Source organism: Vigna unguiculata, chromosome 4, assembly GCF_037176805.1.
Source record: "Vigna unguiculata cultivar grain cowpea cultivar isolate G323 ecotype 2 chromosome 4, ASM3717680v1, whole genome shotgun sequence".
In the NCBI taxonomy this organism is placed as follows: domain Eukaryota; kingdom Viridiplantae; phylum Streptophyta; class Magnoliopsida; order Fabales; family Fabaceae; genus Vigna; species Vigna unguiculata.
The window spans coordinates 3864904-3878625 of NC_140795.1; the positions used below are offsets into that span (position 1 = coordinate 3864904).

At 31.0% G+C, this 13722-nt stretch overlaps 1 protein-coding gene across 2 annotated transcripts; it reads left to right on the top strand.

The window, feature by feature from the left end:
* The first annotated feature begins 6236 nt into the window (after window positions 1–6236).
* On the top strand, window positions 6237–11066 carry LOC114181554 (homeobox-leucine zipper protein HDG11-like). 2 transcript variants are annotated; one of them, XM_028068033.2, is made up of 11 exons: window positions 6237–6538; window positions 7034–7233; window positions 7472–7589; window positions 7738–7926; window positions 8032–8499; window positions 8585–8686; window positions 8777–8986; window positions 9067–9247; window positions 9335–9609; window positions 9691–9780; window positions 10006–11066. In XM_028068033.2, exons 2-11 carry the CDS (start codon window positions 7112–7114, stop codon window positions 10396–10398), a joined length of 2148 nt encoding a protein of 715 aa, XP_027923834.1. In that variant the 5' UTR covers window positions 6237–6538; window positions 7034–7111; the 3' UTR covers window positions 10399–11066. The 2 variants fall into 2 exon arrangements, with proteins under 2 accessions (XP_027923834.1, XP_085528293.1); XM_085672167.1 differs by having other exon boundaries at window positions 6237–6522.
* The last annotated feature ends 2656 nt before the right edge of the window (window positions 11067–13722 follow it).

Genomic DNA, 13722 nt, shown 5'->3' on the forward strand with positions numbered 1-13722 from the left:
AAAATTTAGTAATTGATGTTCAAAATTTTACTTTCATGTCAATTAGATGAAAAAAATTAATTGACGTAGAAAATTTTACTTTAATGTTAGAAAAAAAAGTTAAATGTTACTTTTAATATTGGTAGCAGACATAATCAATATGATGGGTGTTGTATACAGTGTTTTCTTTTTTTTTCTTTTTAAACTAATTTGATTTAAACGTTTTCTCATGTAATAGGAAAAACAGTCGCACAACTAGACAATGATATCGACTCTATGTTATTCATAACTGAATCAATTCTAAAATTTTCTTAAACTAATAAATAGAATTTCAAGAACACATGTAAACAAAAAATCTTAAAATGAAAACATAACTAACGATTTATAACGATCTTAAAATGGGTTAATATGACGGATCAACCTAGCAATATGGGATGTGTTAAATTGACATTTTCGATTTGGAAGTCTCATTTCACCGTTTCGCCCATTCTGTCAAATACGGGTTAGTCCGTCACTGATTTGTTGATTTTTTGTTAATTAAAAAAAAATCTTTTATATTATATTTTTGTAAAGATGTAAAAATACAATATTATTATAATTTAAATTATTAAAATTTACAAACTAAGTTCAAATTATAGGTTATAATAGAGTAATTAACGTGTAAATATGATAATTATTTTAATTTATTTAATTAAAAATTTAATTAATCAATTGAAATTTTAGAAAATATTTATACGATTAAATATGTTTTAAATATTTAAGAATATATATAAACAAATTTTATAAATAAAATGTTAAAAATTTTAAATAAATAAATAAATGGCAGGCCAGTTTGCCCTGTGACATAATGGGTTGTAATTCTTGATCCGTTTTATATAGGGGTGGCAATGCGGGCCGGCCCGTCCCGTTTAGGCCTGCCCCGCATAAGGCCCGCATATCGCGGGCTGGCCCGCCCCGCCCCGCACATTTTATGCAGGCCGCATACTCTGGCCCGCCCCGCATACACGTTGGCTCGCGGGCCGGCCCGCTTTTTTTTTTTTTTTTTAATTTATTTATTTTTTTTATGATAAAACTTTCAATGTTTAAAAATTGGGAAACTTTAAGAAGTTCACAAAATTAAGTAAAGACTTTGGGGAATTAGATGATAAATTGATAATTCAACATTTTCATCATATTCATACTATGACATACACAATGTATTCTTTAAATTTTAGCACATTAAAAATTACATAATACTTGTCTTTTCCAATTATACAAGAATTTGAAATATTAATGCAAGAGTCCATAAAAGAAGTAATTAATATACACAAGTACAAGTTTTTCTTTTTTTTAAATTTTATGCGGGCTTGCGGGCCGGCCCGCGCGGGCCGCGGGCCTATGCGGGCCGAGCCCGCGCGGGCCTGCGGGCTCAATATCCTGGCCCGCCCCGCGTTTTTTTTACGGGCCTGCGGGCCGGGCCCGCGGGCCAGGCCCTAATTGCCATCCCTAGTTTTATAGTGGTGATCTATCTCAACTCGACCCATTTTTGACAAACTAAGAGAGGAGCAGGCCAAAATAGGTCAGACTAGTTATTAGTTCATTTTGTCACTCGCACATGTTATTTTCTACATCAAATACATAATATAATAGTTTTACTTCGAACTTATTTTTTTCATTTTTGTAGTTACTCAATATTAATTTAAAATAAATTCTTTAAAAATTAACCAAAATTGTTGTTATAGAAGTGTGAGGAATAAATGCGATAGGACACGAGAGACAAACTAAAAAAGAGAGAGAAACAATACAATGTAGACAAATGAGAGCAAAGAAAAACAATTGGTATCAACATAGGAGTTAATTATATAAAAGAAGGTTTTTCTAATATGTATACTACCCTAAGATAAGATATAAGAGAAGTTAGTGTACCATTTATTTGATGAATATTGTTTAAATGTGTAGACTTATGGAGATTAAAATGGAATATAAGTTAAAGAGTCATCACATAGTTCGAAATATGGTTTTAAAGATAAAAAAAGTGATATATAATCATATTGGTGATTTAATTGGTAGCTTGGAGTAAATTTGAAATGTATATAGTGTTGAAGTTAAAATCTATTGAACTATCTATTAATAAAAGTTTGTCTTTATGTGTTGCTATCACTCAAGTAATAGACTACTATTTAAGTAGTGAGTGATCACTACATACACCACTCAATGTTGCTTAAGCTATAGCTAACTAATACAACATATTGCTCAAATTATAGATTGAGGTTTGAATAAAGATAAGACTTAGAGAATTTTCTCTTTTGGAGTAAGTGATGCTTAAACAACAAGTTAAGTGTCGATATATAGTGTTGGTATGTAAGTTTTTTTTAATATACGAGTTCATTCAACTACATCATGCTGATACTTAATCGACAATACAGTTTCAACAATTAATGAGAACACTATGATTGATGTTTTTGAAACTTATCACATAACATCACTCAAGAGTTAAAATAATATTCAAACGATGGACATTTATGCAAATAAATCTTTTTTATTACATAAATTGATTTTGTTGACAAAATGTGAAATAATAATTGTGTACAACAAAATAAATAAATAAATAAATATATATATATATATATATATATATATATATATATATATATATATATATATATATATATATATATATATATATATATATATATATATATATATATATATATCTTCGACCTTTTAGGATGATGTAGACTATTACATTAAAAAATACTAAAAGTAGAATGTTCAGTATTTATCTTTGTAAATGAACATTTCCATAATTATTTTTGTGAAAAAAATATATTATAAAATAATATAACAATAAACCAAAATATATATATATATATATATATATATATCATTACTTTTAAAATTTCAATATATTTGATTTTATCGTACATTAAATATATTTAAATTAATTTTGTAACTGCTAATAAGAATAAATATGACCAAACCTATATATTGTTTCATCAAATCTTGAATATTTATTATAATTAATTATTTGGAATTTAATAGTTATTGTTTTTACGTGAAATGTACAAATTAAGAAAAATTGTGAGGATAAAAAAATATTTATTTAATAATAAAAAATAATGAATATTAAAATTAAGAAATAATTAATATGTGTATACACATATATAAATTAAATAACAATATGGATTAGAAACGCCCCACCAATGATAATTTTAAAATAAAACCTAGTGATGTTAGACACCTCACTAGACAAATATATTTATAAAATAATTAAATAAATAAATAATATGATATTAAACAATTAACATAATTTTAAAATTAATAAACAGATAAATAAAATAGAAACCTCTCAAAATGTGAAGGTGATGATAAAATTAATAAATAAATAAAATGAGACTAAAAATATCTTACTAAACAAAGATAATTGTAAGATTAAAAAATAATTAAATAAAACAAAGTTGGAGACGCTTCACTAGGTAAATTAGATCACTGAACAAAAAAATATTGAGGTATGAAACATCACATTGACTAAAAAATTTATAAAATAAACAAAAATAATACTAAAGGTTTCATTCCATTATCATAATGGTTATATTTTCAAATATATTATTCTAGTCATTATTTTAAACTTTGACATATAAATTATTATTTATGTTAATACCTTAAAATTTATCAATTATTTGCTATTACATTAAATTTTATTAAATTAAAAAATAGTACAAAGCATGACATCATTTTTAATATATATTGTAAAAAAATGATTTTTAAATTTGTTTAAAAGTAGTTGGTATATAATATTTTTAAAAAATAAATTATTTAAATTATTTAAAAATAATTTAATACAATATATTTGAAAATAATTGTATTATAAACATTTTTACATTATTAACATTTACATTCTTATTTAAACAAAATACTTCTTGATTAATTCAACAAGTTTAAGAAACACCATACCGTCACACCATACAAAATACTTAAATGACATTTTTTTTCTGATTGAGCTTGGAGTGTGACAATGGTGTCACCATAAGAAATTATTATCTTTATTCTCTCGCTTAAACCTCATATTCCAGCTTGAATAATATAAATCCAAAAGAACAATATTGCACATTGCACTATGATTTCAATCACCACTCTACTGATTACATTATATTTCAATAATAAAAAATATCAAATATACATTTCAACAATACTTAACTATCATATATATATATATATATATATATATATATATATATATTAATTGGATACTCTAATCACACAATAATATAACATACAATTATATTCCAACTTCAAATATCTTTATTTCAATTTAACTAAACAATACATATCACACATCCAATTCAATATAAAATAAATATATACAATTTAATTAACTTCCCTTCTTCTGAGTTAAGTTCAAAATTGTAACTACACACATTTTTAATCCCACTTTATGTGCTCCTTCCCTAATCATAATTAAAAAAAAATAAAAATAAAAAATAGTTGATGAACAATATAAGGAGTTGAACATTTAATTTTATAAAATAAATTGTTTGAATGATTTAGAATGAATACTACATATTGTTTGGTGTAATGAAGCATTGGTTTTGTATTCTATGATAATTTATTCATATATTCACATTTACACACATTTAAACATGTATAAATCTCATTATTGAAAATTAAGGGAAAACATATGGTTTGTTCGGTTGGATTTCATAACATAGCCTCATCCTTAAAATTCATGTTTATTTTTTTCCTATTTAATTTCAATGAATAAGATTTCAAAATCAGAATTGTGTTCATAAGACCAGGTTAGATAAAACATTTCAGTCGACAAAAGGCAAGTTTTGTCTCTCTCTTATGGGATTGCTTAAGGGATTGATATATAAGTAAAATGTAAATAACACAACCACTAATTTTTGTAATAAATGTAAACATAAACATTAAATTTTATGTTTTGTTACATTTATCTATATTTTTTTTTGGAAACTTGTGTCTCCTTATGTTATGGATAGGAAGACCATGAAAGTACCAAGGATTTTTTTTTTCATGATATATTTCACAAGATAATTAACTATGATTATATAGCAAATTTAATTTTAGTGTTCTATTAATATAAAACAAAATTAGACACTCAATCAGTACAAAATCATTATTTTTAAATGCCATTATTTATAAAGCAGTTTATAATTGAATTACAATATTTCCTCTATTAGTGTATACACCATTTATTACTAATATCAAATAATTGATTGTTTATACAATAAGAATAATTTTGATCTTATAATTTAGCATGCTCAATTATTTTCTTAAAACGAGTTATCTTAAATCATATCAAATAGAAAACAACAATCTCAACTGCCTATCTTGTCCTAAATATAGAAAAATATTAATTATAGAGCTAATCCTTAAGGATATATATCATAATTTAGTTGATTTAATTCCTTAAGTTTTAATTAGGTCTCCTAATTATCACCGTAGGTCAACTTCAAATTTGAATAAAAAAATTCATTGGAATTCATATTGTAATGCAAAGGTGAGTGAAAATACATAATTATGATATTTAAAGAACCAATTAACATGATTAGAAATGAGAGTAGCTGAAATAATATATTTATGACACTAAAAAATTCAATTAATACAATTAAAACTTATCATTTTTTTTATCACACAATGATAATATTTATATTTAATGAACCAAACATAACTCCAGCAGATAATAGAAAAAAAATAAGTATTAGTGTCGTTTAGTAGTCAGAAATTTAATTAATATGCATAAAATCATAAATTCTAATTTTAATGTTCATTATGTTAAAAAAGAAAAGTCTAGAATTTTGATTTTCACTGCAACCAACATGCATTGGTTGGTTTTTTCATTCGTGGGTAAATCTGAAAGGTGCAAAATCTCGCATCGCATGATTCCTCATCCTTAACTCCTCCAATGGGATACCAACGTTTGACTTTTGGCACCCCTCCCACCATGTGTGTGACCTCAGAATGGAAAACCAAGAGAGAGAAGACTCAAGGGCATGCATAACCATAAATGAGGTGAGAGAAAGAGGGTGGCGGAAACCAAAACCCCCCGCCACGTGCCGCCGCACTTCGCCGGTGCTCCGGCTGCCCGGAAACCGGTTCCTCATTAAAGGCTCAACTGGGGCACACCCTGGTGGTGTGTGGCTGTACCACTCTAGGAGAGAGAAAGCGAGTTAGTGTGTGTATATTGTTATTGTTTTTATTATTATTATTATTATGATGATGTAGAAGTAGTAGTGTAGTGCAGTGTGTGAGTGTAGATAGATAGAGATTAGATAGCACCTCTTTAAGTCTCTTCCTTTCTTTCTCCGCGTTTTCTCTCACAAACCCAACGACGCTTTAAAAGCCCCTCCATCAGTTACGCTTTCTTTTCACTTTGTGACACCATATAATCAATATATACACATATACATATATAATATTATATTATACTATACTTTAAAAGGGTACAAGTGAGAGTGTTCATTCATTCATTCATTTTCATTCATAGGTGCAAACACAGACACAAGAGTTTATAGAGAGAGAAGAAGAGGTGGTGGTGGTGAGGTATGGTGTTATGTTGGTGAGTGAATGTTTTTTTTTTTTTTTCTTTCTTCTTTCTTTTCGTTTTTCTTGGTTGATTATTAGATCAGCAGCAGCAGCATCTTCTGTATTCAGCATCCCTTGAGATTTGCCATAACTCACTCACTGTTTCTCTCTCTCTCTCAAATCATGCCGCTATCTTTGATGGTCACAGCCGTTTCAGAATAATATATAATTAATAAAATTATATATGTTGTTTTGATTGTTGATGTTATGATGTTATTGTATTTGCCATTTTGCTTTGCTTCTCAAAACACACACAGCATAATAGCCACATAGCCTTGTTGTAGCCTTACCCATCAAAATCACATCACAAAAAGTTCTCTCTCTTTTTTCACACCCACTTTCCAAATTCCCTTGTTTCTTCTTCTTCTTCTTCTCCATCGTCTCGTTTCTTAAGTTTTTTTTTTTGTTTGTTTCTTCTGTCTTTTGTTGTGTTTTTTTCTCAATGGTTATGATGATGTCATGGGAGTAGCTGATTCAGTGGAGAGAAAGTGGTGGTGGTGGGAGTGATCAAGAGAGAGACAATTAGAAAGAGAGAGAAGAGACAAGAATGGAGTATGGAAGTGGGTCTCCTGGTGATCTCCATCATCACCATGATGGTTCTTCTGATTCCCAGAGAAGGAAGAAGCGTTACCACCGTCACACAGCCAACCAGATTCAGAGGCTTGAATCGTAAGAACCATTTTTGTTTTGATTTTCATTCATTTCCCTTCAAACTTTTGTTGTTTTCATTTCCTTGTTTTATGTGATGTCTTTTTGCATTCCTTGTTTTTGAGGTTGCTTCTTCTTCATGAACAGTCCACAGAAAACTCATTTGCACCCTTCTAATTTTGTGGTCCCACTCTCTCTCTCTCACACACTCTCTCTTTTTCTTTTCCTTTTCCTTTCTGTGTGTTTGGTGTTTTCCCAGGATGTTCAAGGAGTGTCCTCACCCAGATGAGAAACAACGGATGCAGTTAAGTCGGGAGTTAGGCTTGGCGCCTAGACAGATCAAGTTTTGGTTCCAGAACAGGAGGACCCAGATGAAGGTAATATTAAGTTCTTTAATTTTTTTTCTTTGGATTATAGAAAAGTTCAGTTTTTTTTTTTTTTTTTTTTTTTGCGTGGTTATGTTTTTGAACGTGTCATTCATGATCATAAGGCTTTGTTCTTTTGGTTAATTCAACAACAATTCAGGCTCAGCATGAGAGAGCTGATAATTCTGCACTCCGTCAAGAGAACGACAAGATACGCTGTGAGAACATAGCCATAAGGGAGGCCTTGAAAAACGTTATCTGCCCCTCTTGTGGGGGTCCTCCCATCAATGACGATTGTTATTTTGATGAGCAAAAGTTGAGATTGGAGAATGCTCAACTCAAAGAGGAGGTGCAAATGCTTTTCTAATTCATGGATTCTTTGTTTAGATTTATGAATTTATATATATGTTTGTGTTGAGATTGTTGTCCATTGAAAGATTGGTTGAATTTGCAGCTTGATAGAGTATCTAGCATTGCAGCAAAGTACATCGGAAGGCCAATTTCTCAACTCCCACCTGTTCAACCTATTCATATATCTTCTCTGGACTTGTCAATGGGGAGTTTTGCAAGCCAAGGGATGGGTGGCCCTTCACTTGATCTTGATCTTCTCCCCGGGAGTTCATCGTCCATGCCGAATGTGCCTCCTTTCCAACCAGCATGTCTTTCAGACATGGACAAGTCCCTCATGTCCGACATTGCCTCAAACGCCATGGAAGAAATGATCAGGCTACTGCAAACAAATGAGCCCTTGTGGATGAAAGGTCCTGATGGGAGGGATGTCCTTGATCTTGATACCTATGAAAGAATGTTCCCCAAGGCTAATGGTCACATGAAGAACCCCAATGTTCATGCTGAAGCTTCAAGAGATTCAGGAGTTGTTATTATGAATGGCTTAACCTTGGTTGACATGTTTATGGACCCGGTAAGAACTTCTTTGATTTGCCGGAAAATGAAACCTTCAGTTCAATTCCTTAAATTACTCAAATGTCACGATTTTGTTTCTGCAGAACAAGTGGTTGGAGCTGTTTCCCACCATTGTCACTATAGCAAGAACGATTGAGGTTATATCTTCTGGAATGATGGGGGGTCATAGCGGTTGTTTGCAACTGGTATGTTGAAAATTTGACCAAATTATATATCTTATTACAGTTTTCGTTCTTGTTTTGTTCCACTTTAATTGTTGATTATGTATGATGTAGATGTATGAGGAGTTGCAAGTGCTTTCTCCACTTGTTTCTACTAGAGAGTTCTACTTCCTGCGATACTGTCAGCAAATTGAACAAGGCTTATGGGCAATAGTGGATGTTTCATATGATTTTCCTCAAGACAACCAATTTGCTCCTCAATTTCGATCTCATCGTCTTCCTTCTGGTGTCTTCATCCAAGACTTGCCCAATGGATATTCCAAGGTAATTAATATATGCTGCTGTGGACTACTTTGTTACCCATTTATGTGCAATTTTGTTCACCCTTCTTTGTTACCATGTAGGTTACCTGGATTGAACATGTAGAGGTTGAAGACAAAACACCAGTTCACAGGCTCTACAGAAGCATGATTTATAGTGGCATTGCATTTGGAGCGCAAAGATGGCTAACTACACTTCAGAGGATGTGTGAAAGAATTGCTTGTCTCATGGTGACGAGCAATTCCACCCGCGATCTCGGTGGAGGTATACAAATTGCACTGTTACAATCTCGTGTGTGATGAACTTTCTAGCTATGATTTGAACTTGATGTTAAAATTTTTCTTTTTTCAGTGATTCCCTCACCTGAGGGGAAGAGAAGCATGATGAAACTTGCACAAAGGATGGTTACAAATTTCTGTGCAAGCATCAGTGCATCAGCTGGGCACCGATGGACCACACTCTCTGGTAGTGGGATGAATGAGATTGGAGTCAGAGTCACTGTGCATAAGAGTACAGACCCTGGCCAACCTAACGGTGTCGTGCTAAGTGCAGCCACCACCATTTGGCTCCCAATCCCTCCACAAACCGTGTTCAATTTCTTCAAAGATGAAAAGAAAAGACCTCAGGTTGTGACACGTTTGTCTGAGTTGTCTTATCTGATGTTTCTTCTTCAGAAATGTTCTAACAATTTTCTTTTGTTGTCTTAGTGGGATGTTCTTTCCAATGGCAATGCTGTACAAGAGGTTGCTCATATAGCAAATGGTGCACACCCTGGTAACTGCATATCTGTGCTTCGGGTAAGCCATGCTTTCTCCCCATCATCCAGTTTAAGACATTACTTTGTTTAGTCATAGAATGTTGCAAAAAAACCATGCCTTTAATTGTATTGCTCAGCAATGTTAGTTATTAGTATCTGATAGTGGGGTGAAATTATTGAACCAACAACCTATCTCACTCTTTTTTCCAATCTTATATCTGCACGCATTGATCTTACAATGTGTACTTAATTAATTGTATTGTAGGCTTTCAACACAAGTCAAAACAACATGCTGATCCTCCAAGAGAGCTGCGTGGACTCATCAGGGTCCTTAGTGGTGTATTGTCCGGTTGATCTTCCAGCCATCAACATAGCAATGAGTGGGGAAGACCCTTCATACATTCCCCTCCTTCCTTCAGGGTTCACCATTTCACCTGATGGACAAGGTGAACAAGACGGTGGAGGAGCCTCAAGCAGCACAAGCTCAGGGAGGGTGATGGGGGGTTCTGGTGGATCACTCATCACTGTTGCATTCCAAATCCTAGTTAGCAGCTTACCATCTGCAAAACTGAACTTTGAGTCGGTGACGACTGTTAATAGCCTCATCGGCAACACTGTGCAGCAAATAAAAGCTGCCTTGAATTGTCCAAGTTCCTGATGAGGACCTGCTTGTGTGCTACTTTGTTTCCCTTCCTTAAATATGGTTATCAGAAATGGTTCAGAGCTGAGGCTGTTTGTGCTGCTGCTATAATCAATGTGTGGGAGAAGTGTTTTGGGTTAGTTGGGACTTCAATGCCCCCTCATCAACACCACAAGGCCTCATTATTTACTGCTCCACCTGATCAGACCTGTATTTTGCTTCAATCCTTCAACTTTCACTCCAACTACCAATTTATTTTCTTTCATTTTCAAGGGTAAGCTAAGTAAGGTGCTTTTTTTTTTTTCCAACAACAAAAAAAAAAACATTATGGTTTGTTTGTTATCTTGCATACTTTGTTTTGAACAACAAGTAGCAGAAATAGTCTTATGAGTCGTAATAGTAATAGTAATAGCTATAGTAGCAGTAGTAACAGTAGTAGTTGCAGTCTTAGAAGAGGAAGTCAAGAACGCACCATATATATACACATATATATATACACACACTTAGGGGTGTTTTTGTTTTCTACATACATTCCCTGATTAGCTAGCACTCCATAGAAAATGTGTATGGTTCGGGCATTGACTTCTTGTGAAGAGACTTGAATATTATTATTGTTATTCATATTATTATTGTTCTTGTTTACCTTCTGGTGTAATAATAAACCCCCTTTTTTTTTCATATATATATATTGATGTAGAGAGAGAGAGAGAGAAAAATGTGCATGAATTGAGAAGTTGGTGAGGGATTTATGCGAGGGGGGGAAGTGGGGGCAGGGAGATATTGACAGTTTGGATACCTTTTGTGGCTTGACATCATTAATGGGCTCCATGCATTTTGAAGAGAGTAATGAAACTTTGAATAAAAGATGAAATCTTGCTGCATTTGGGTTGACAACTTGACGTGCAGCTGGGATAAATGAAACAACATAGCAATTCACATTCATTCAATGCATCAATTTTTCAACTTCTTTCATACTCATAACTAAACTGTGTTTCTCTGTCTCTCTCTCTCTCTATCTCTCTCTCTATCTGTGTTTTCGACCTCCATTTCCAAATATTACTTCCAAAACATCATTTCATCTTCTTTATTTTAAATTCGAATTAGTAGTTTTAACTAAATGGTTTGTTTCTCAAGTTCTTTTTTCACTTCGGGTTAGTTTTGGACACTGTTCAACGTAAGAGTGTTCATATAAAATCACGCGAATTAGTGTCTGGACGTGAATGATGATAACGATGATTGAGGATGTTGTTTGAATGAATTGCTTGCAAAGTGAAGTGTAGAAATGATGGAAGTTTTCGTTTTTACAGAACTGAGTTTTTCAGATCAAAATTTATTTTTAAGTGTAAATCAAAAATGGGCATAAAAACTAGGGTTATTAATCTGAGTGAAATTTGGTGGGAGATTACGCAACTTTGATTATCATTCGACTTAATGTTTCAGGTTCAACTATCACACAATTTGATGATTTTCAGTCCCTTTTGAAATGATTCTTTTTAATATATGTATCAGCTTTTCAAGATTGTGTTATTTACTTATAAATTTGTATTACTGTTGAAAGTTTTATTTTGAATATTACTTAAATTATCGTAATAATATTTTAAATTTTAAAGTATTAAATCAATTAGTTCAACTTTATTTATTATTTCATATATTAGTATTTCATTTAAATTAAAAAAAAAAGAGTTTTAAACCTAAATAAACACATTCTTTCACAACACGAGGACGAGATATTGTATTACAAAAATGATAGATTAACGATTTTTTTTTTCAAACTTTGACAAACTATTATTTTGGATAAAAAAATACTACTTTATTACTTTATTTTAGTTAAAAAATAAAAAAATAATTTATTTTATTTTTATTTATGAAAAAATTGTTAAATTTATAAAAAAATATTGTCAAAAGATCATTTTCTAATCTACTAACACATCTCAATGTTTTATTATAATAGAATTTGAATGTTTTATATAATAACTTTGTTTTAAAGACTTAAAGGTGGTTGATATTTAAAACTTGAGTAATATTTGTTAAAATTATGTTAAACTTGTATTTTTTTTTTTTAAATAGAAAGGATATGAGTCATGTCGATCTCTAACTCAAATAAAATTGAAAACTTAACATAGTCTCATCCTCCATGAAACTTTGTTGAGTTTAATGTGGTTCAAGAAATTGTTGTTTTGAAAACTTAGTTACCTAGATTTGACGAGGATTAATGTTTGAGAGCACATGAATGATTTTCATATTTAATTTTAACACGTCTTATCACTCTTGATGATCTTCATTAGTGCATGTTTTTAATGCTTAACCTGAAATGTGATTTACGTTATGAGAGAAGCAATTACTTGCAGTTATTGCGTATTTTTCTGTTTCACATGCTTTTGTGATTCCAGGCACTGTTTTTTCATATATCCAAACAAGCAATTCGATTCAAAAAATTAAGCAATGTAAACTCTTAATTTGCTTCTCACATTATATTGTCGGAGATTTTGATGTTATATCATCAAAATTTTACCACAAAAATTAAGGTTCAACTTATTTAGTGAAACTAAGCAAATAGTTTAGTGTTAATCTCAAATTAATCCTCTAATCTTTGAGTGTTATTGTTAGGTCTATAGATGGTGTTTCACTAGAGAGATGCAACACCAATGAGACCTGAGTCCAATCATATAAGGTATTTACATCACTCTTAACCCAAAATCTCATGACAATGAGTTGATGGGTATTTATTCTTATATAGTACTCTACTTTCTCAAATTTAGTCAACGTGAGACTTAAACTCACACTTGAATTATTAATAGTTATCACGTATATTTTTCAAGTTTTATTTTCTAAATGAGTCACTAGTATTTAAATTCTTCTGACATTATGGCTTGTTTGTTGAAGATTTAATTCTCTTTAATAGTTTTGAATTCAAATGAAAAAGAAAAAATGTCAAGGGATAAATCTCTTATAATGTAAATGTTCCTAAGTCTAGCAGGATTATTACTTATGTAGAATATTCATGGTTATGATAAAAAAATATAACTTTGCTAGCAATTTACAAAGAGGCTTTGTTATATATGTAGAATGTTTTATCTCTTAACTTTTTAACCAATTAATAACTATTTATATTTTTAAATTTAAGCAAATTTATTTCTTTGAGTGATTCTTTTATATTCTACCCCATAGTATTTTTTTTTTTTACAAATTGAGTAAATTATATTGTCCAAAATTATTTTGCTCAACTCGTCTACTAAACCATTAAATTTATCTGAAAAAATAATAATTTTCTCTTCAAATCCTATTCTCACATGTGCTACATCTTCTCGAAGACCAATTTCACTTTATTTTGAAGTGGGGGTG

What these genes read in the sequence shown, in the direction of transcription:
- LOC114181554 (XM_028068033.2), top strand. Translation starts at nt 7,112, where the DNA reads ATGGAGTATGGAAGTGGGTCTCCTGGTGATCTCCATCATCACCATGAT. An exon ending in ATGAAAAGAAAAGACCTCAG is followed by an intron (nt 9,610 to 9,690) that starts GTTGTGACACGT and finishes TTGTTGTCTTAG; the next exon opens with TGGGATGTTCTTTCCAATGG. An exon ending in ACTGCATATCTGTGCTTCGG is followed by an intron (nt 9,781 to 10,005) that starts GTAAGCCATGCT and finishes ATTGTATTGTAG; the next exon opens with GCTTTCAACACAAGTCAAAA.